Source organism: Rhinolophus hipposideros (assembly GCF_964194185.1).
Source record: "Rhinolophus hipposideros genome assembly, chromosome: 26".
Classification (NCBI taxonomy): Eukaryota; Metazoa; Chordata; class Mammalia; order Chiroptera; family Rhinolophidae; genus Rhinolophus; species Rhinolophus hipposideros.
Genome location: NC_138072.1, coordinates 25932388 through 25953604, shown reverse-complemented (window position 1 = coordinate 25953604; position 21217 = coordinate 25932388). Strand labels below are relative to the sequence as shown.

Genomic DNA, 21217 nt, shown 5'->3' with positions numbered 1-21217 from the left:
GTGTCTGGGTGGTCTTATCAACCAGGCTCCAGCTGGCGGGCACAGCGCACACCCCCAGGACGGCTGTGGTCCCCACCGCTGCTCTTGTCTCTGCCTCCTGCCCTCTCCTTCCTTAGCTTCCGCCTTCTCAGAATTGGCGGGAGATGACTCAGACCAGACCAACATCAAAGGACGGAAGAGCTCCGCCTCCCTCTCCTGGGAGATGGAAAGAGCAGAAATTCCCCCCCTTCTTCCGCCTTCCCCCCCACTCTGGTTCAAGCGGTTGTTTCTCAGTCTAGTTGTGTAGGACACAGCTCCCTGGCCCATGCTGGTGTTATGAGCCTTGTGCTCCCCTGGCTGAGGCCGTAGGTCACCAGCTGTCCGTCGGCCGCTCACAGCAGCTCACGGCAGCTCGTGCCTGCTGCCGGCCACTCACACTGGCTGCTGGCCGCTCACACTGACCACTGGCCACTCATGGCAGCACATGGTAGCCCACGGCAGCACACAGCAGCTCACAGTGGTTGCTGGCAACTCACACTGACCACCGGCCACGGTCCACTCCTGGCAGCACACAGCAGACCGCAGCGGCACTCAGCAGCCCTGCGGCAGCTCACGCCAACCTCTGGCTGCTCAGGGCAGCCCGACTCCAGGCAGCGCTGTTGTTCACCATCTTAGCTGTAGAGGGCGCAGCTCACTGGCCCATGTGGGAATCGAACCAGCGACCTTGGCGTTAGGAGCCCCGCTCTCCCTCCACCGGAGCCACGGAGCCAGCCCAAGAACAGAAATATTAACATCAGAATTAATGAGACGCTTCACATCATGAGTAGAATTGCACTGCACACCCCGCTTTCTGGGAGGGGCTGCCCCATCCAGGGCCACTGTGGTTTCTGCTGCTGCTCATGACCCTCAGCCTAACCCTGACTTTGCTTCCCCCAAGTTCTTCCGAGTGGCGTTCCGTTGGCCCAGCTGAGCAGCAGCGCCTGTGTCACACGGCTCTGGATGATGGGGAGTTCTGGTACCGTGTTTGTCTGTTTTCTCTTCTGTATTAAGCACAGGTGTGAATGTGCCCTGCGGCCCTGGATGCAAGGAGCATCACCTTTCTTTGTCCTTCCTCCCAACCTCCTTTCCTTCCTTCCTTCTTCCCTTCCTCCCTCCTGTCCTTTCTTTTGTAAATCAAATATTTCTGTCTGAAACTCCTTCTATACACCAGGTTGGCAGAGAAATTAATCTTTTATGTTTTGGGGACTTGCCCCATCTCCAGGTTAGTGTGCGTCTCAGGGGAGTTAGACGTAGGTTAGTCTCCAGCCCAGCATCCCTCCTCTGAGCTCTCTGTATCCAGGTTTGCATGGCAAATTTGAGGACAAGCAGCCTGCTGCTCACAGGGCTCATCTTAGTGACAGAGACCCTTGAAGGCAGTTACCTTGAGAGCATCTAAAGCTGTAGACCTAAGTGGGAAGGGAACATGCCTAATCTGGCTTTCCACATGGCTGGCTCTCTTTATTCAACTGAAAATTTTAATGGGTCTTCATCTCTAGAAGCTTTTGTCAGTCTTATTTGTTCCTGTGGGATGCAGACACATCTGGCTCTTCCAACCCTGAAAGACCACAGCTTTCGATGTCTGGCGCTCTGCCCTTTTGTGTGCTTGAACCAGTCGGTCCTGGCCCGAGCTCCGCTCTCCTGACACCATATTAAATACAAGCAAAACCCAGCAGACACACTACTCCAGCTTTCCCTGTTCTTTTCCCCTAGAGCACAGCCTCAGTAAGCATTTATTTGTTCTGTTTTCCATATTTTCGCAGACAACAGTTTTAGCAAATGCTTTGCTATTCATAGCATGGATATCTATTTTCCAACTCCAGTATTTCCTTGCAACATCCTGCCCAGCTGCTACGCTGATGTCACATGTTTTAGAATTCTGTTATGGTGGGTCAGTACCTCAAGGACCAATGGCTTAGGGTAACACCACCTGCTGTGACTAATACTTAACTGTATAAAGACTCAAATGCAATAACATTTATTTCTCACTCGTAACAGTCCACGAGGATACCCCTCCCCTGTGGGTGGCTCTGTCCATGAGTGATTCGGGGACCCAAGCTCCTTCATTATGTGGCTCCAATACCCCCTGGGGCCACACGGTCATCTGCAGGATGCCAACAGAAGAGGGAAGAAAAGGAAAGATTGGAGAAGACATCCCCATTTCCTAAATGGGGGAGAAATGAAGCAGAGGAAGTGCGGAAATCAGGGGGAGGCCCAGCAGAGAACATGCCTCTGGGTCTCCACCCCCGACACTGAGGACCTCCCTGAGCTTCCTGTTGGAATAGCGCCCGCCCTACCCGTCCTTCTTCACCAGACTTTGTTTTCTTTGTAGCACTTACATACAATCAACCTACGTGTTTACCTTTGATTCCCTTTTACCTTCGTAATCCTGTTCTTTTTCTTTACCCTTTCTGTATTTTCTGCCTCCCCACACCTGAGGACTCCCCACTCCCTGAGTACGGGGCAGGCACTCGATCGCCATTTGTTGGATGAGTGAATGAGTGAATGAGTGAACGAGCGAACGGGTCATGCCACCACCACCAGCACCTACACCTCCTATGTCCTTCCATTTTGTTGCAGGATGGCATTTAGTGACTTTAAGGCTCATTTTGACAAAGTAGAGGTCTGCAACCTCACGCCTGATGCCCTGGAGGAGGACAGTGTCCACAGATGGGAGGTGACAGTCCACCAAGGAAGCTGGGTGCGGGGCTCCACAGCTGGGGGCTGCCGCAATTTCCTCGGTTGGTAGTCTGCCTGTCACTCTCTCTATCATTTCCAAGTGTCCAGTCCCGCCCGGGGATGTCAGTGGATCAGGGCCAGGACCCTAGGGAAAGCCTGAACCGTGGGTTAGACACTAGGCTTTCAGGGATAACCGGGACAGCGCTGAGCAGGCTGAGCAGGAAGCTGGGTATAAATTGCTCAGGGAAACGCCCTTGTTTTACCACTTAGGTTATTTTCCATTACAAGTAGCAGAAAACACAACCCACACTAGCTCAGCAATAGAAAGGGTTTATTGTCCTACGTAACTGAAAAATTCAGAGAAGTAGGGTGGACCCGTTCATTTGTAGTCGTGTGCTCTGCCCTCTTTCCTCAGTCGCGGTGTCCTCAGTCCGGCCTCCTTGACTCCCAGGGGGGCTGCCCTCAGCGCATCGCTGTTCCTCACTCATAGGCACAGCGAAAGCACCTGATTGCCTCAGACAGAAGTCCTCAGCTTCCCTCTAATCGGGAATTCCTTGAACCAGCTAATGTACCTGGTGAACACTGTGGGCTGACTGGCTTTATCCCAATTCCTCATGGCGACAGGGAACTCCGTAAATTAATCGGGGTTCACCCTTGGAGCTGGGTGGGAGGTTGATTCTGCTCAAATGGCACCACCATTATCCGGATACCGGGCACAGCCACAGGTGCCCCACTGTCCCCTTTGAGATGCCAAATGGAAAACATAAGACGGAACAAACTGTAGGTGACCAGACCCAGAAGAATGTGTTTTAAAAGCTGCATGGGAAATGGTTCCAAAGAAAGTGGAAACAAACAGGACAACATTGCATTCTCACAGGAGATTCTAGATCATGGGACAAGAGGGTGATCGGAACAGGGAAGACATTTTCTCAGGTTTGGGAGGATGTGGTGGGTGCGTGGTGGGTGTGTGTGTGTGTGTGTGAGTGTGTGTGTGCCCCTTCATGGTTTTTTAGAAGAAGGGGGAATGATCTGCCTCTTTCAAATGGCAGACACCTTTTGGACCAACCCACAAATAAAGCTGTCCCTGACTGAGACGGATGAGGGGCAGGAGAACTGCACTTTCCTTGTGGCCCTGATGCAGAAAGATCGAAGGAAACTCAAGAGGTTCGGCGCCAACGTGCTGACCATTGGCTACGCCATTTACCAGGTGCATGGGGGTCGGCTGCTCCTCAGAACCCACCCTCTGGGTCCTATGTTCTTGGTTCCTCTCCAGCCCCATGCCTGAGACTCAATGGCCAGTCACCAAACTGTGTCTAAACAGCCCAAAGCAACAGCCATCCCTGAGAACCCACCCCCTTCCTCCCACTGCAGTGCCCGGACAGACAGGAACACCTGGACAAAGACTTCTTCCGGTACCACGCCTCCCAGGCCAGGAGCAGAACGTTCATCAACCTGCGGGAGGTGTCTGACCGCTTCAGGCTGCCCCCGGGCGAATACATCTTGATCCCCAGCACTTTTGAGCCCCATCAGGAAGCAGATTTCTGCCTGAGGATCTTTTCAGAGAAGAAAGCCATCACCCGGTGAGTAGCAGGTTCAAGAGCCCTCTTCATTCAGAGGCTCATTCACAGAGGAGTCACTGGGGGAGTGTTGGAGCCAGGACCCCACTGTCCCGGTTTCCTGAGAAACCAGGCAGGAGGGTTTCCTAACCTACCTGCACAGTAGATGCATCTCCATTTGAGTTCCGCCCCTCCCCTCCCTCTAACAAACCATTAAATCGTGTTCACAAGATCCTCTTGGGTGGGGCTCTTCAGGTCCCAGATCCTATTACCAAGAAGCTTCTGGAGTGGGGGCCACATTTAGGGACGCTACACTCCTCCGTGTACAACAAAGCGGGTGGCTATGGCATGTATCAAGAATGACATGTCCTTTCAGCTCATTTAAAGAAATGCTGGTGAGTCTGCCTCCCATTGGACATACCTGGCATTCTCCACCTCTTCTTTGCAATGTCTTAGCAAACTTATTTTGTATCAGTTACTTCTGTGGAAAAATTTCCCATTACCACCCACTCACCATTGGTTGCTCTGTGGCAGAGGGTGAAAAATGGTTCAGGATACAAGAGTCCATTTCTTTTTCCAGTGGAAACATTGTAGGGATCACAGAGAATGGCTAATTCTTTGCTTAAGCCACATCAATCCCCAACAGAGTTACCCCTGAGATAACAGGTAGAGACAGTCATGCTGAGTGGCCCGCTCGGGTTCTGTCTTGCGTTTGGTGGCACAGAACCGACTGGTGGCATGCATACAGACCGGTCTAAACCCCCCAAGTCTGCTCCGCCTTCCCAAGTGGATTATAAAAGGCATGCTTCTTTATCGTCAGCTGAATGAAAGCAATTGAATCTTTAATTTTAAAAACTCTGCTGGAAATCTGTCCGCCAGTCTTCTCCCAGATACTAGTACAAGCTGAGTTGATTTCCCAGGATCTATTCACACAAAAACACCCCATGAGACACCCCAAGAGACCCCTGCAGATTGGCCGCTCCCGTGGGCAGCAGGAATGGGAGAGAGTGACTGCCAGGCTGTGCCTACCCTGCCTTTGCTGTACTTGTCCCTTTCGTGGGTGTGGTCAGAAATCTCAGCATTTACAGACAGTTCACTCCACTCAGGCCTGCCCTGAACAAGACACTTCCATCTGCGGTGACATCGAGCAGCAGAGTCACCGTGGCTCCGGGACAGATGTCACACTGCACTCTATTTCCACTGGTTTTCTTCTCGTGAGAGGGTCCGAAATAACAAGAGAAATCCTCTGAAAGGCTCTGTTGTGTGAGCCCCGGGGGGTGAGGAGGAAAGGGAGGACGACCCTGGCTCTATCCTAATATTTGCTTATCTGTGTTTTCCTTGAGTTTTTAGCAGGTTTAAACCTTTTCCTAGTATTTTCCCTCTTTTCCTCAAACACAGGCACATAAACACGCGGTCTCCACCTGCAGTCAGGGATTGATGTCCCCAGGAAGGGGCCGTGTCAGGGACACTCTTTTTGGATCAAACCCAAGTTGCTCCATAATCTTTAAAATTCCCCCACGAATGATTAACCCTCTGTAGCTGAACGAGTGCCTCCGGTGACCATAATCTCCTTTGGAGATGGGCAGCTTTTGGAGGGTGGGGTGTGTGAGGAAACTTTTCGGCTTGTGGTTCCTCAGAGACTCTGCGTCCTACATAACGCTGCAAGGCCCCTTGGTAACACGCATCCAGAACGCAGGATGACTGCCATTTATCTTTCTACTTCTCGAAGTTCAGATTGTACAAGTTCTCTGTGGGCGATGGCCAAGCTGCCCCCTCTTATTTTCATTTCGGTCAAGGTCTGAGTGATGAAGGGACAGGGAGGTCAGCGTGTGGGTCTGCAGACCCTGTGAAATGCAGTCATCACTGCAAAAGAAGGGCTTCAATGTGACACACCTGTCCAGTACCTCTCGGCCCTTTCGCACCGCAAAGCCGAATGAGGAAGTTAATCCACAACTGGCAGCATGTTTTCTGCCCCCACAGGGACCTGGACGGAGACATAGGCATTGACCTTCCCCAGGTGAGCCTTCTCATGTGGCTGGGGCGGGCGGGACTCGGTGACTGTCCTGGAACCTGTCCTTCTAACCATAGCGTGACATAAAACTCGGAAGTTCAGGGAATGGTTACCTGCGATCAGGTAAGCACCTTGACCTCCTGGAGAACAAGACCTCCTTCAACCCTTCAGGGCCCAACAGCACCCAGCGGGGAACCAGATGGGTGCTGGGTAGAAAACGCTGGAGGGATCTCTGTGCTACTGACTGGCTCTGTCCCAAGAGAGCAGCTGCTGCTTCCGGAGGGCTGGAATATCTTTAAAATGTGTTCGATTTAAAAGAAATTGATGAAAGAAAATGAGAGAGGCTGGTAGATTCTCCCACCATGGACTCGGTGGAGCGGGGGTGGGGACACACATCACTTCTCCCCTGTGCTGTGTTGTGGGAGCAGGGGGCGCTTTAGACTTGTGGGGGGGCTGTGCAACTTTCCAGCTGGGCAGCATGACACATCCCAAGTCAGCGGTGATCGTCTTGTAGAAGGGCACTTGCGGCTCGTCACTGGCCTGTCCAGCTCGCGGCTTATTAATAGAGCCAAGACCAAGCCAAAGCAAAACAGGACAAACACCCGAGATGTTTGCTGAGCCCTGTGCACACACCAGGCCCAGTGCTCCAAGCTAGAAACAGGCTCCCGTCCTCAAAGACAGTGCCACCTAGGGACACAGATCGCTGAGCAACTTATTACAGTCAAGGGTGGTGAGTGGTAGGAGAGGATGGGGACAGCCTTGAGCACCTGCCTCTGAAAGGTGAGCAGGGCTCAGCGAGTCCCCTGACAGGCCTTCCAGACGCTCCTTCCAAGGACCGGGGACGGCACTGCTGATGCCACAGGCCGGGCCACCTCCGAGCTCATCAGACCGCACATATGCCACCTGACTGAGGGGTCCCAGCTTCTCCCTCGGTGGCACCCCCCTCTGGCTGGGCCTCTTTCTTGCAGTTTCTTTGGGAAAGCAAATGTCACGTGTCTTTTCTGTGGGTCCAATGCGAGCTCCTCTGGTCTATCCTCAGCCTCTGAAGCCGAGTCCGCCAGGCCAGGAGACAGAGGACGAGCAGCAGTTCCGGGCCCTGTTTGCACGAGTCGCTGGGGAGGTGAGGTGCCACTGTGTCTGCCAGGCCTGAGGCCCTGTGCTGAGGGCTGCTGCCACCCAGGGCCACAGGAGGGCATGTCAGCGACCCTCCCAGAGGTGTGGTGCAGCTGGCAGCAGATTGAGAGCAGCCCTGGTCACGGGGAGGCCTTGGTCACGGGGAGGTCCTACCGACAGCCCCCAGCCTGCCCAGTGATGGGCATGGGCACCTAAGGCCTTGTCCAGGAGGCTCCTTTGAACTCTGGCCAGAAATCACTGTCCTCCTCATGCTCTCTTCTCCAGCCGGCCGTGCTGCTGTTCGGAGAGCCTGCCATGAACACCAGGGCCGTGGGGCTGATGCCAGGGAAGGACAGTGTGTCCCTTTGTCCCCAGAGAGGCCCCATTCCCATCTCTCTGCCTCTGTTTGCTTGATGGGGGCCCCCAACCCCTCCTGGCTTTTCCTGCCTTGTTCAGGCCTTAGTTCTCCGAGAAGCTGCCCCATCCGTGCGCCCTGGAAGCCTTCCATTGGCTGCCATAACTAAAATTAGCCCAGTAAACAGATTCATGGCAAGATGCTGATGACTGCATTAGCTTCCCACCCCTGACCAGGCTCCTGAAAGTAAAAGAGGAAGACACCTCGACCTAGACATGCAGCCCTAATGGTGCGGTTCCAGGCACTGTAATAATCAGGCAGGTCAGGGAAGCTTGGGGATGGTCTGGGGTGGAGAAAAGTGTGGACCCATGGGGCTTTGTCCCAACTAGCAGTGGCCGACTGCAGCCTTGGGCAGGCAAGCAGGTGGCGGTGGAAGAGAAAAGTTGGCTCCCAGCCTCGGGGGCCACCTGGAGGGCTGGCCTGGGTCACGAGGGACATGGGGGGTGGAGGGAGTAGACGTTGCTGGAAATGGAGATCTGGGTTTGGAAGGTGAAAGTCATTCAGCCTTTGTTAATAGCTCCAGTCCAGTCCTGCTCTTCTTCCGACCAGCTGGGCGGCTTGCACATTTGGCCCCATCTCTCTTGCTTCCTCCGTTCAGTGGGGGCATGCTGTGTCAGTGATTCTTCACTGGGGCCAAACACCCCAAACCCCAACCCCCAGGCCTCAGAAGCCCCAGGGGTGGGACCTGGACAGACATATGTGAAAATACCTCCACAGGCTATCTGCCGGTTTGCTTGTTCAGGCATCCAGGAAAATGCAAATTTCCTCATCGAGAGGCCTGGGTTGGGGCCTGAGACTGCATTTTTAATAGGCATCTAAGTGCAGTGGATGGTGGGAGTTAGTGAGGTTTAGTGGAAATTCTTAGGCTAATGGTTCTGAAATTCACCCCTAGAGATTTTGAAAATAAGAGCCATACTCCCAGGTCTTCTGACTGAGATGGTGCCCAAGGTAAACCCCTTGTGGCATTTTTAAAGTTCTCCAGGTGGTGCTGCTGTGCAGGGGCTGGGGGACTTGGACCCTAAGGTCCCAAGAATCATCGGGGTGTTTTAGCTCGGGGGCTGGGAAGCATGCCTGGCCGCCCAGTTTTCTTGGCCAAGTCCCTGACATGCGAGTGGGGCTGTAGCAGGCTCCTGAGGGCCCATGTGTGACTTGAGTCAAATCAACCTCAGAACTGAAAAAAACTCACCAAGAAGGTGCTGGGGGCCATACAAAGCAATTGTCTCCATTTGCACAGGACATGGAGGTGGCCGCAGAGGAACTTGAATATGTTTTAAATGCAGTGCTTCGAAAGAGTAAGTGCTCACCCGCCCGGCCGCTGTCAGGGACCCCAGGGCTCCCAGGACGGGCACCTGACAGGGACGCTCCCCGCCTGGGTCCCCTCCAGCTCCCTGCCTCCCCCTCCCTGCTCCTCAGAGTCGCAGACCTGCTTCCCAGGACTGACATTAGGTAGACTTTAAAATAGCTTCCGTTACTTCTTTCCCGGTCACAAAAATGAGGCAGGTCTGTGGTAGGAAATAGTAAAAACTGCAGAAAAACCTAGTGACAAAGAGAAAAATGACCCACTACCCATGAGTAACCTCTGCTAACGTGTGTGTGTCTTCATGTATGCGTGTAGTATGTGTCATCTGTGTGTATATGTGTGTATGTACCCACACATAATCGGTATTAAATTAGAGATACAATTTTATGTTTAAATACAACTTTGAGATGTAATTCACATACGATACAATTCACTCGTTTAAAGTACAGAATTCAGTGGGTTCTCGTATGTTCACAGAGGTGTGCAACCATCACCACAACCAACTTTAGGACATTTTATCTCTACAGAAGGAAACTCTGTGCCCAGTCGCTCCCCGTTTCCCCCGGCCCTTGGCCACCACTCATCTATTTTCTGTCTGTATAGGTTTCCTTGTTCTCAACTTTTCATACAAAAGGGACCACATAAGATGTGGTCCCTTTGTGATTGGCTTCTTTGACTTCGCAGAATGTGTTCAAGGTTCACTAACGGGGCAGCCTGTCAGTGCTGCTTCACGTCTCTTTCTGGCTGGATGATAGTCCATTGTATGAACACAGCACGCTTTGCCCTTCCACTCCTCCGCTGGGGGGCGTCGGTGCGGGCCGTTATGAATAATGCTGCCGTGAGCATTGGAGCAGAGTTATCTGTGTGGACATGTTTTCATTTCTCTTGGGTATATAGCCAAGAGAACTGCTGGGCTACATGGTAACTGTACATCTAATGTTTTAAAGAGCTTCCCGACTACTTTCCCAAGTCACTTTTGCATTTCCACTCCCAGTGTCTGAGTGTTCAAATTCTCCGATGATTTTAAATCCTCCCTTTTAAACTCAGTTTTTATGAGCATTTCCCCAGATCATTAAATATGCTTCAAAACCATGATCCTTAAGGATTATGACATAACGTAACCTAGCTTAGTGTCCATACCCTTCCACTGGTCATTTATATCATTTCTAAGTTTTTGCCATTATAAATAATCTGATGATAAAAAATCTTAATTGGTAATTCTTTGGTTAGGATTCATAAATTAGGACAAATGGATGGAAGGATATTCTCATTTTTAAGGCTTTTTTTCCTACTTTGCAAATTTTCCTCCCAAAAGGCCATGTCAATTTCTACTCTCATCAGCCTCCTAAGAGAGTGACCACGTCACCACCCTCACCAGCCCAGATCTAACCACACTGTGGGGCTTTTAGCAGATGGGAGTAGGCTTACTTTGTCAGGGTCAACTGAATTCTGCATTCATGTGTGATTTCAGAAAAGGACATCAAATTCGAGAAGCTGAGCCTGATTTCCTGTAAAAACATCATTTCTCTAATGGACGTATCCTTCCAAATACATGGGCAGAAATAGCTGCTAAGTGTTTGTAGTGCACACCTTCCTAGAACGTGGCACTCTTACCCAGCAGAAGGTCTTTTTCTCGGGGAATAAACAAAGCCTGGGAGACACCTGCCTCTGGGATTGGAACAGAGGCAAGAGGCCCGGACTGTCCGGGGTGGCTTGGGGAATATTTCTGAAGGGACTTGGGGAACTCTGGGGTCCTGTCCAAGAGAATGAAGAAGTTGTGCATTTTTTTTTAACCTTTTGGTGCCACCGCCATCTCACCTCTGCCACGGCCCCTCTTCAGAGATTCACGGGCCAATAATGAAACCCCTCCCTCGGAGCCCAGAACTTGTTCCCCATGACCCCACGCCAGCCCACTGCCTCTCCCCTCCCAAGTCCCAGGCAGGAGGTCCCGTGAGGAGCCTTTGGCTGAAACGTACTCATATCTTCCTTAATGCGCTGGGCACAGACCAGTGGCAACGGGAAGCTAGAGTTTGATGAATTCAAAGTGTTCTGGGACAAACTGAAGACGTGGATAGTATGTACCTGGCCAGCGCATGCCTCTGGGGGCTCGGACAAGCCCAGGACAGAAGGGGCTTTAAAAGGCCCAAGTGCTGCCAGCTGGAGGATTTGTTTAGGAAGGGCAAAGCAGGGGGGTCATGGTGGAATCCGGGAACTCACTTCTGGTGCTTACGGAGGGCCTGCCCCAAGCACTGCCTCTGGGCCCTTGGGACGACTTGGGGGAATCTCTGGTCCCCTCCTCCCCTCCCCCACCCCCATGCTGGTGGTCCCCCAGTTATGTCTGTCGGTGAGCTGCTGGTCCCCACTTCCTTGGCTCTCCTCCCACAGGACCTTTTCCGGAAGTTCGATGTCGACAAATCTGGCACCATGTCTTCCTACGAGCTGCGGTCCGCACTGAAAGCCGCAGGTAAAGAAGAGCCTGGAATGTCAGGCTCGGGCCGACTGTGTGCCAGCTGCTGTCTGGGCGGCCCTCCCCTCGCTTCTCATGCCCAAGTTGGTGGTGGGTCTTTGACTTGAGTCTTCTTCAGGGCCCAGAACCTTTAGTGACAGAGCCAGGCCTCAGACTCAGGACTCTCACGCATGCCAGGCCCGTTTTGAACCATGGAGCAATATTGGCAGGAATCCTCAGAACACATCCACCAAGGATGAAACTAGCCCGACCCTGAGTCTTCCCAGCCTCTGGCCAAGCAGAGTTACGTGAGAGCCCGTGGTGGCAAGAGCCGCTGCGCTTCCAACCTGCAGCTTCTGCTTTCAGGTGGCGATGCTCACCGACCGGGCAGAGCAAGCCCATCCTGGGTTCTCGGTTGGGAGGAGCTCCCAGAGCTCTCGTCCCCTCTGCTACCTGTGGCTTTGTCACTGGCTTTGTCACTACCAGGCTCAATCCAAACCAGATGATTCAGTCATGTTTATACCTGTCTCCCTGCACGAAGGGTAGGTTCCAGGTGGCGTTCCGAGCTCCCCAGCAGTCATTGCCGTGGCAAGCCGAGTCTCTGGGGCTCAGCTGCACTCTACATGTAGCTGTGGATTGGACGGCCACTGTAGCTTCATAAACATGCCCAGGCCCTGCCAAGGGTTGTAATCTGGTTCCCTCCCAGGGAAAGCAAGTATGTGGAGACACTGTCAGCTTCATGGTCTCATAAAGGAACAAAGTACATAAAATCAGGACTATCTGGGGTCTGATGTGAGGGAGGAGGAAACCAGACTAGCTATAAATGAGTGCCACAGATGATATTTTCTTAGGGGCTGGAGACCTTGTTTCCAGGCCAGGAGGACAGAGCAGGGGACAAAGGGAGCCCTTTGGGGGAAGGGGTGTGACCAAGTCTTTTCCATCCTAACTTGGGGAAAAGGGGAGGAGAGCTGGTGCCAAGATCCTGGGCATCGCCAGCAGCCAGCCCCCTGCCCCCCCACACCATTCCGTGCAGGCTCCAGAAGCTGCTCTGCCTCTGGTTGGCCTCCTATCTGGAGCAGGGCTGAGGAGGCGGGAAGACCCTAGTGGACTTGGTAGCAATACTTCCAACATTCTCTGGAAAGTGAGCATGTAGCCTGAATGAAAGGGGAGCAAAGTCATCCTGAGGATGCTGGTTAGAACGCAAAGCATTAAATATTGGATCAGAAAGGAACTGTACCTCATCTCAACCTTCATTCAACCGATGGGGAAACCGAAGGCTGGAGAAGGGAAGAAAACCGCATGTGGCCCGAGCAGCTCCAGGCTCAAACCCAGATCCCACCCTGGCCTGGCGTTCTCGGTCTCTGTCACCCACTGTGGGCAGCAGCACGCCTGCTGAGAAGCACGGCTTCTAGAGCCCCCAACACCTTTAGATTGAAACACCCTTGAGACATATCCACTTACTGCAGGTGTCAAGGCTGGAGCCCTCCCGGGCCCGGCAGGAGCCGAAAGTGGGCTCGGACATGGAAGTAAAGGGGAGGCTAGTGAGGAAAGGAGTGGCACTCGGACAGTGTCCACTGTTAAGTTCCCCCAAGTGAGGCTCCCTGAAAAGTCCCTGACACGCGACGGGTGATGTGGGCGTCACAACCAAGGTCATGAGTGAGCTCATTAAACGCAGCAGCCACAGCTGTGAATTTACCTGCACCACCACGCCCAACACAGACACACTGTCACACCTCATTCAAACTGAGGACAGAGCCCCCTCTGGGTCTGGGAGCTCCTTTTCATTGCTTTGCCCCTCAGCTGGCTGGTGCTCTCCCGAGGGGCCCCTTGGGACTCAGCCATGCTGTCTCCTCTCGCTTCCCCCCAGGCTTTCAGCTGAGCAGGCACCTCCTGCAGCTGGTCGTCCTCAGGTTTGCAGACGAGGAGCTCCAACTGTGCTTTGATGACTTCCTCAACTGCCTGGTCCGGCTGGAGAACGCCAGCAGTGAGTGCTGGGTGGGGCTGCGGTGGGGTGCATGCCCTCAGCCCCGGGGGAGAATCCTCCTCCCCCAGCCACCTTCCGGGAGTGTGTAAGAAACAACCTGCCAAAGTTTTGGCAAAGGCAGGCCACGGAGAGCCGTCGTCAGATGTGTGTGATGAGTGTGGGTAGCTGAGGGGCGGGAATGTGTGCATCTTCTCAGCACTGCCTCAGTTATAATAGTCGTTCTCTACACAGACACCCAGTGTCTTGGTGGGAGGGTGACAGAGCCCCTGCCTCATATCTGAGATAGGATGGATTGCCAGTCAAATCCCCTCACAGCACTCAGAGTCAGAGGGGTCTCTCCCCACGCCCTCTGCACCCGCCTATGTGTGTCCTGTAAGCCCTGGACACTGACCTGGTTACCTTGAGCAAGATTTGTTACCCTGACAAAGCAGAGAGATTATGTGTAGGTGGTCCTTAGAGTTTGAAGTTTACTGTCATATTGTCCCAAAGCTGAAACTGAATGAAGTGTGTCCGGGGGGCCTGTCACTCAGCACCATGGGGTACTGTCTGTGCAGGAGACAGTGCCCCATGCCCCTGAGGGGGCCCGTGCTTGCTGTAACACCTTGGTGTCACCACCTGGAGTCTTCATAACTTTTGAATAAGGGGCCTGTATTCCATTTTGTATGGGGCCCTGCAAATTATGGAGCCAGTCCTGTGGGCATTTCCTCAGGTATGTTGGCTGGGGAACCTCTGGCACTTGCTAAGCCCAGGCAGGGTCTGTGCTTTGGGGTTCCGAGGTGCTAGCGTTCCCTAGGGACCCATGTCGTCATTTCCTGGCAGCAGGTCTTCATGGACTGGAAGCTCCGGGAGAGCCATCCTTAGTGGGCAGTGGGCCACACATGTCCACTGCCACTGCTGATCTGGGAGAAGCCAGCAGGCCTGAAGGGCCCTGGGTGTCCAGCCGGGAGGCTGGGCTTCCTCCAGGGGTTGCCAGCAGTTAGACACGCGTTTTACAAAGACCCTCCGGAAAGTTATGAGACCTACCGTGGTCAAAGCTGGCCTAGAAATTAGGAGATGTGACAGCTTCTCTCCCAACTGCCCTTTTCCTTTCTAAATCCCCTGAGGCGCAAGCTTTCCTGGGGCATTCAGCTTGTTCTCATAACCCAGGAACACTGGGGAGAAGGTGCTTTAGGCTTCACTTACCTGGGATCCTCATGTTAGATTCACCACCTGGAGAACTTTTAAAAATACCAGGGCTAGGGCTTTGCCCCAGGATTGTTTTAACTTTTTCTTCCAGAAAGTTGTAGTCATATTCTGAAGCATGAAGAATAATAATCCGTCCCCACGCGCCCTTCGCCAGTGCATCTCAAACTTTGCCACATCTTACAATCCCTGGGGGAGCTTCAAAATTTGATGACCAGGCTGCTCAATAGATGACTAAATTAGAACCAAGGGGAGAGGGGGCCACACAGCGTCAGTAGTGAGAAACATTCCCAGGTAGCTCCAGCCTCCACAATTACGACTTGTAATTTTTTTCATATGTTCCCCTGACAGACACATTTTCCCCCTGAATTATTTAGTAAGAGATCTCAGAAATTCAGTCCTTTCGTCTGTAAACACCTCTAACAGATAGACTTGTTTTTCGCATAATCATCATCCCTTTCCACAGCACACAGAATCCTCGGCAGGTCCTCCATTTCGTCTAAGCCCTGGCCCAGGCCAGGACCTGCAGGCCCTCTTCCCACATTGGCTGGGTCAGATCCCTCTGGGCTTCACTGCTGGTTCTGTCTCCTTTGTTCTATGGCAGCCCCTCCCCCCTTCTGTTGTATTGCTAACGCTGGCACAGGGGCGTTCAGGGGAAGCCAGGGTTGACTGGCTTGACCATTCGACTGAGATTGGAGAGAATGGTCACTTTCTCAGGTTATTCGGGGCGTAGACCCTGCGTCCCTCTCAGTCACCAGCAGTGCTCACCTCCTCATAAGGGACCAGTACGCTTTCAAGACTCACACAGAGGCTATGCACCTGTGCTTTTCCTCTGGGAAGCAGGGCCGTGGGTTGCAAGGGACCTATAGACCAAAAGAGCTAAGGTGGGGAGATGTTTTGGATCCAGGAGCTGGCTGGATATTGTCGATGACATGTGCCACCCTGTGCTCAGGACACTGGCTTCCACCATCACAGGAATTTAAGAGCTTCCACCCATTGCGGGGAACCCCAGTGAATGTGGCCGGTGCCCCAGAAGGTCCTTGCTGGCCACCAGGTGGAGCAGCACCCCCACAGGCCTCAAGGAAGGCCCCTGGGTCGTGGGGAACTAGCTGAGCCTGTGGAGGAGCTGTCTCTGCAGTGACGCCATTGTCTTGTGTCTCCTCTCAGGGGTGTTCCAGGCTCTCAGTACGAAGAACAAGGAGTTCATTCATCTCAACATAAACGAGGTATGACCAAGCCAGACCCTCCCCGCAGGGACCCAGCCAGGGCTAGGCGAATCCACGCCCATGAACGTCTACTGAACACATGACTACATGCGAGGCTAACATTTAGCCGTGGGCTGACAACAGTAAAATTGCTAATATTTTTTGTGTAGCATGCACTAGCAGTCAGTATATAATCCTTATAATCATCTTATGAGCTGGGGACTAACAGTATCCCCATCTTGCAGAGGTGAAAACTGAGGCACAGGCAGATTAACCACCTGGAACTGAGAGAGCAAGCAAACCTTGCCTTCTTCTCCTTCTCTTTCTGCCATATGGGCTCCTCAACCTACCTGCCTGCTGGGTTCTAATTTGTTCACTGCCTCTCGCTCACGCTGTCCTCTGGAACTCAAGATTCTTGGTGTGTGTGTGTGGGGGGGGGTACGCGCGCGTGCGTGCGCGCACGCGTATGTGCACATATCCATGCACACACCTCAAAAATCCTGAGAAATACACAACTTTTAACAGAGAGCTAGCTGATCACAGCAAAATTGATGGAGGGGAGAGTATGGTCCAAGTTCCAGAGGCTTGGAAGAGGCTACTCAGGTGTGGACAGCCCCCTCCCCTGCCCAGGTGAGGACAGCCCCCTCCCCTGCCCAGGTGAGGACAGCCCCCTCCCCTGCCCAGGTGTGGACAGCCCCCCTCCCCTGCCCAGGTGTGGACAGCCCCCTCCCCTGCCCAGGTGTGGACAGCCCCCCTCCCCTGCCCAGGTGTGGACAGCCCCCTCCCCTGCCCAGGTGTGGACAGCCCCCCTCCCCTGCCCAGGTGTGGACAGCCCCCTCCCCTGCCCAGGTGTGGACAGCCCCCTCCCCTGCCCAGGTGTGGACAGCCCCCTCCCCTGCCCAGGTGTGGACAGCCCCCCTCCCCTGCCCAGGTGTGGACAGCCCCCTCCCCTGCCCAGGTGTGGACAGCCCCCTCCCCTGCCCAGGTGTGGACAGCCCCCTCCCCTGCCCAGGTGTGGACAGCCCCCCTCCCCTGCCCAGGTGTGGACAGCCCCCTCCCCTGCCCAGGTGTGGACAGCCCCCTCCCCTGCCCAGGTGTGGACAGCCCCCCTCCCCTGCCCAGGTGTGGACAGCCCCCTCCCCTGCCCAGGTGTGGACAGCCCCCTCCCCTGCCCAGGTGTGGACAGCCCCCTCCCCTGCCCAGGTGAGGACAGCCCCCCTCCCGTGCCCAGGTGTGGACAGCCCCCTCTCCTGCCCAGGTGTGGACAGCCCCCTCCCGTGCCCAGGTGTGGACAGCCCCCTCTCCTGCCCAGGTGTGGACAGCCCCCTCCCCTGCCCAGCCTGTTCCCAGGACCAGCACATGGGCACCACCTAGGGGAGTTCATTAGAAATGCAGTGCCCTGTGGTGGTTATAGGCAATAATACTGTGATAAATTTCAAAGTTAAGAAACTAGATCTTAACTGCTCTTGCTACAAAAAGGAAATGATAATCATGTGACATGATGGATAATCATGTGACATGATGGATAATCATGTGACATGATATTAGCTAGTGCCACAGTGGTAATCCCATTGCGGGATATAAATGTATCAAATGAACCGGCTGCACCTCCACCTTCAGCAGTTACATATCAATCTCTCTCAATAAACAGGAACAAAGAAGTGCAGAGTACCAGGCCCACTCCAGACCTGCTGAGTCCTGTCTCACGTTAGCAGGATCCCCAGTGGTTCCTAAACACCTAAAGGTTGAGGACTCTGGTGAGACAGAGTCCTGCCCGAAGGCAGGTGGTCACTTGGGACGCTTTCCTTTCACAGTTCCTGTGATTTCTATTTCCCATGTTTCCCTTTCTGTCCATATGTCTTTCTGTCCAGCTCTGCTCTCCCGGGACCCAGCGGTACAGAGTCCGGTGGACAGCGTCTCCTTCCCCACCTCTGAGCTCTTTGACCTCCCACCCATTTCCACGCTCACAGCACACACGACGTCTCATTTCCAGTCATTAGTAGCTTAGGATTTGGGTACCACTTATTGACTATTCTGAAATAAAGAGGTTGATAACAGCATGTCTTAGACAGCAAATGGCCCTGCTCCCTCCACCCCCCGTGTTCTGGTTTGGTCAATCCACCTGCTCTGTGCCTCAGTTTCACCATTTGCAGATAGAGATCTAAGTCTTAATCTTATATCAAAAGTTTGGTTTATAGTAATATCATATAATTTGGCAATTTATTATGTTGAGTCATCACTAATGTTCCCATGTGCGTATCCCAGATCCCTGGGTGTATTATAATCACACTGAGAACAACACTGGGCATATTCCTTTTCTAGTATTCTCTTTCACCTTTAGCATGGATCACACATCCCATTAACATAACTTCTCTGATTGGTAACTGTCTAAAACACCCCAGGATTCCAAAGAAAGACGTGCCTATTCAAACTAGTTTCTTACAGAAACAAGAGGAACCCCTGGACCCACCTTTATTTCTCATTTACTTCAAGGTTGTGCCACTAATAATGAAAAAAAGTGTGACAGTGCCACCTGTCTGTCCACAGTGCAAGGGGAGAGTGGGTGGGCTTGGTAGTCAATAGACTCTGCACCAAAGGCCGAAAATACCAGAAACCGGAGACAGCATCCCATTGCTTCTGGTTCAAGGCGTTACTTCCCACCCAAGTGTGCACAGGTGTGGAGGCTGGAATGAGCGTTTTCTCCTGCCCCCCTTGCCTCAACAGATCCAAGTCACTCAGTGTAAGCGCTTGCCCCCGGCCCATGGCTAACACCCCTAAGACAACAGGACACATGAGTCCTCTCCCCTTTAACCTGCTGACATCCTAACTCCAGCTGCATGTTAGCATCTCCTCGGGGGATTTTAAGCGCCAATGGCTTGGCCATGCCCCAGACCAATTAAATCCAAATCTTGGGGGGAAAGGGAGCCAAACACTGATATTTTTAAAATTCCCCTCATAAGTCCAGTGTGCGGCCAAGTTCAAGAGCCACTATTTTAAACACCCCCCAGCCCCACGTAGGAAACACTCCAAGTCCGTGTGTCTTCCTCCATCCAACTGCCTGCCATAACTCTGGCCTTGGCTTAGGCTGTGCTCAGGAGGGCAGAGAGGAGAGGAAAAACCATCTCCCATCACCATGGTCTCCGAAGTCACCATGTGATGAGAGTGTTGAGGGAGGAGGGCACAGGACGGACGAGAGCCGGACGAGCTCTGTGCTGCTTCTCCATGTTTCTGTCTCCAGCAGCCTCTGCGTGATGGAGGGTCACCTCTTTCCTTAAGGCCAGGGGACCCCTCATCAAGAGGAGAAGGCGCTGTATGCCGCCCTGCCTGTGGTGCCTTGGGAAGGCTGTCTACTTCCGCAGGGAGAAAGCACATTTCCTCTCTCTCTCTGCCATCCGCACTTGACTTGTGCTTGCTCAGGAAGGGTTCAGGAAGTCCGGAAAACTTCAAGTGTCGAGAATTTTTTTAAAAATATTTTATGTTGAGGCAGAAGTCCATGTTTTCAGGCAAAATGATCAGATGGCATAAGTCCTGAGACATAAACCGGGACCATTCCTGAGGTCAGTAGGGAAGTAGAGGGGAAATCAGCCTCTCTCTCTCTCTCTGTCTCTCCCTTCCCAGTTCATCAGCCTGACAATGAACATTTGAGGTTTCCGGATGGGACACAGCCTGCCCAGCTGAGAGCTGACTTCTGACCGTGAACTTCAGAGCATCCCCTGGAGTGGAGCCGGCATGCCCAAGGCTCTCGCCCCTTCTGCTGCCCTCTCCTCCCTCCAGCCCCCACATCGCACTGATCTTGGAAGAATGAAATGGGCTCAGCTGTGCTCTCTGATTTTACGCTACTTTTTGTCAAGTCACTGCCCTGAGATGGCTGATACCACCACCTGTGTCTTACGTCTAGGTCCAGGCATCTCGAGCAAGTCCTTCTTCTTCCCCCACCTCCTCCTATTACTCCAAGTTATTATTCCAAGTTCTAGTGCACAGAACTGTGGCTTGTGTAGCTTCCATTGTTGTACTCCAGCGTCCTGTACAGAACAGTGGTTTTATAAATGTGGCTGTGACCCAAGATGATAAGGGAAGGGTGGGGGGTCATAATTAAAGCATTTTCTCCATCAGTGGGATGTCTCCTTACTGGAACAAACATCAGGGAATCCCAGATGCTCACTGGTAAGAGTGGGAAAGCATGAAACTGTCCACTCCCTCCTCTGAGAGCTGGCAACTCAGACAGTCTCTGTCCAGCGCAGACAGTCTTTGTGCCCAGTGTTGGGGACAGAAAAGCCAAGGCAAGGTTAGTTCTCCCCAGGGAGTCCAGATCCCGGTCAGACGTATGTCATTTCTCTCCACCACGATGGGAACGGAGGTCAGGGAGAGGCCGTGCACTCACCCCCGGACACTGAACAGGAAATCCCACCCAACTGGAACGATGGGAAATAACATAAGATGTCGGCTCCATGACTGCTCTGCCCCGTTTTTTTATTAATATACTGTGACAGATGAGTGGCGGGGAGGGGTGTGCAGAGAGCGAAGGAGGGCCCATGGTGGTCACGAAGGTCAAGTTAGAGGTGGAGCTGCGCCAGAACGCTGTCCCCTGACTCGTAGCTAAGGTGCCGCTGCAGCATGGTCTCCTCCCTCACTTCCCAGCCCTTCTCTGAGCTCACTCAGCAATGGGTGCATGATAGTAGCTCTGTGTGATGACCATGTTTTCTAGTTTGCCTATTTCTGTATTGATATCTGGGGGCCTTGCTGACCCTGGGGGAACTGCCCCGCTCAGGCTTGTCAATTCCTAGAGATAGGAAACACCTTGCTTGCAAGTGCAACTTTCACACCACCTCTGCCATCGTCCCCAACCTCTGGGCTTCTCTCTCCCCACCCAAGTCACCAGGGCAGATACCAGACAGCCAGGGCAGCCCTGTGGCCCAGAGCCCTGAAGTAATTCACACCAGCCTGCCCTCAGCCTGCCGGCCGGCCTCGCCTATCCTCACCATGGAAACCACACTAAAGGCTCTAGCCCACATTGTCCCCTGGCTCCCCACCCACCCTGCCCTGGTGCCTCCCCTGTGGCCTTGTGTGGTGTGGCATACCCCCTCCTCTAGGGGAATGGATAAACAAAATTCCTCCCAGTGGCCTTTTTGTAAACATTCTAAAATAAACTGCTGATATATGCTTACTCCATTTTCAATTTACATAAAACTCCTAGAAAAGGGAAATCTACAGAGAACCAAAAGCAGACCAGCGATTGCCTAGGATGGAAGTAGGAGTGGGGATTCCCTGCCAACAGCATGAGGGAACTTTTTGGGGGGATAGAAAGTTCTAA

At 53.1% G+C, this 21217-nt stretch overlaps 1 protein-coding gene across 3 annotated transcripts in view; it reads left to right on the top strand.

Annotated features, from left to right (window-relative positions):
- Positions 1 to 19551, top strand: part of CAPN9 (calpain 9) — a gene marked incomplete at both ends in the record, with an annotated part of 40835 nt that extends 21284 nt beyond the window's left edge. For 2 of the 3 annotated variants that reach the window (XM_081039249.1, XM_081039247.1), the window contains 13 exons: positions 917 to 994; positions 2596 to 2756; positions 3744 to 3901; positions 4066 to 4274; positions 6231 to 6267; positions 7301 to 7381; positions 9024 to 9081; positions 10561 to 10625; positions 11095 to 11163; positions 11475 to 11553; positions 13403 to 13519; positions 15869 to 15927; positions 19525 to 19551. In XM_081039249.1, the coding sequence (XP_080895375.1) occupies positions 917 to 994; positions 2596 to 2756; positions 3744 to 3901; positions 4066 to 4274; positions 6231 to 6267; positions 7301 to 7381; positions 9024 to 9081; positions 10561 to 10625; positions 11095 to 11163; positions 11475 to 11553; positions 13403 to 13519; positions 15869 to 15927; positions 19525 to 19551 (1198 nt within the window). The remainder of the gene's footprint in view (positions 1 to 916; positions 995 to 2595; positions 2757 to 3743; positions 3902 to 4065; positions 4275 to 6230; positions 6268 to 7300; positions 7382 to 9023; positions 9082 to 10560; positions 10626 to 11094; positions 11164 to 11474; positions 11554 to 13402; positions 13520 to 15868; positions 15928 to 19524) is intronic. The other variant, XM_081039248.1, reaches the window with a different exon arrangement.
- Between the last annotated feature and the right edge of the window lie 1666 nt (positions 19552 to 21217).